Below are 851 nucleotides of genomic sequence, written 5' to 3' on the forward strand. Positions count from 1 at the left end.
CTGATTTATTATCAATGCTGGAAACAGTTGTGCTGCTTAATATTTTTTTGGAACCTGTGATACTTTTTACAGGATTCTTTGATGAATAAAACATTAAAAAGAACTGCATTTATTTACAATATTTTTTTTAACAATATACACTACCGTTCAAAAGTTTGGGGTCAGTAATTTTTTTCTTCCTTTTTTTTTAAGAAATTAATACTTCTATTTAGCAAGGATGTGTTAGATTGATTAAAAGTGACAGTCAAAACTTAAATTTTGAATAAGTGCTGTTCTGTTGAACTTTTATTCATCAAAGAATCCTGAAAAACATTCCAAAAAATATTAAGCAGCACAACTGTTTCAAACATTGATAATAAATCAGTATATTAGAATGATTTCTGAAGATCATGTGACGCTGAAGACTGGAGTAATGATGTTGAAAATTCAGCTTTGATCACAGAAATAAATTACATTTTACAATATATTTAAATAGCAAACAGCTATTTTAAATTGTAATAATATTTCACATTATTTCAGTTTTTACTGTATTTTTGATCAAATAAACACAACCTTTGTGAATAGAAAATACTTATTTAAAAAAAAACTATGATTTCAAACTTTTGACAGGGAGTGTCTATATGTATATATTTTTTTTAATCTTCAGTAGTCTAATTAATAAAAAAAGCACATGGAACACGCAACATGCTTCATTCAACACAATATGCTGAACACTAAATTATTTTCTGTGCACACTGACCTCTGCGGATGGCAGCCAGCAGGTCGCTCCGGGCATCGCTCATGGGGATGAGAGACACCTGGCCCTTCCTGGGAAGAGTAGACTCTCCAGACAGGTGTGTTATTCGGGATGG

The 851-nt window shown here is 30.9% G+C and overlaps 1 protein-coding gene across 1 annotated transcript in view; it reads right to left on the reverse strand.

The window, feature by feature from the left end:
* LOC107703087 (wiskott-Aldrich syndrome protein family member 3-like) overlaps positions 1–851 on the reverse strand; it is a 23,941-nt gene that overhangs the window by 981 nt on the left and 22,109 nt on the right. Inside the window, exon 9 of the mRNA XM_016505606.1 lies at positions 740–851. This exon is cut by the window's right edge and continues 40 nt beyond it. Within this exon, the coding sequence (XP_016361092.1) occupies positions 740–851 (112 nt within the window). The remainder of the gene's footprint in view (positions 1–739) is intronic.

The sequence above is a fragment of the Sinocyclocheilus anshuiensis genome, unplaced genomic scaffold (assembly GCF_001515605.1).
Source record: "Sinocyclocheilus anshuiensis isolate Anshui unplaced genomic scaffold, SAMN03320099.WGS_v1.1 scaffold1063, whole genome shotgun sequence".
Taxonomy (NCBI): domain Eukaryota; kingdom Metazoa; phylum Chordata; class Actinopteri; order Cypriniformes; family Cyprinidae; genus Sinocyclocheilus; species Sinocyclocheilus anshuiensis.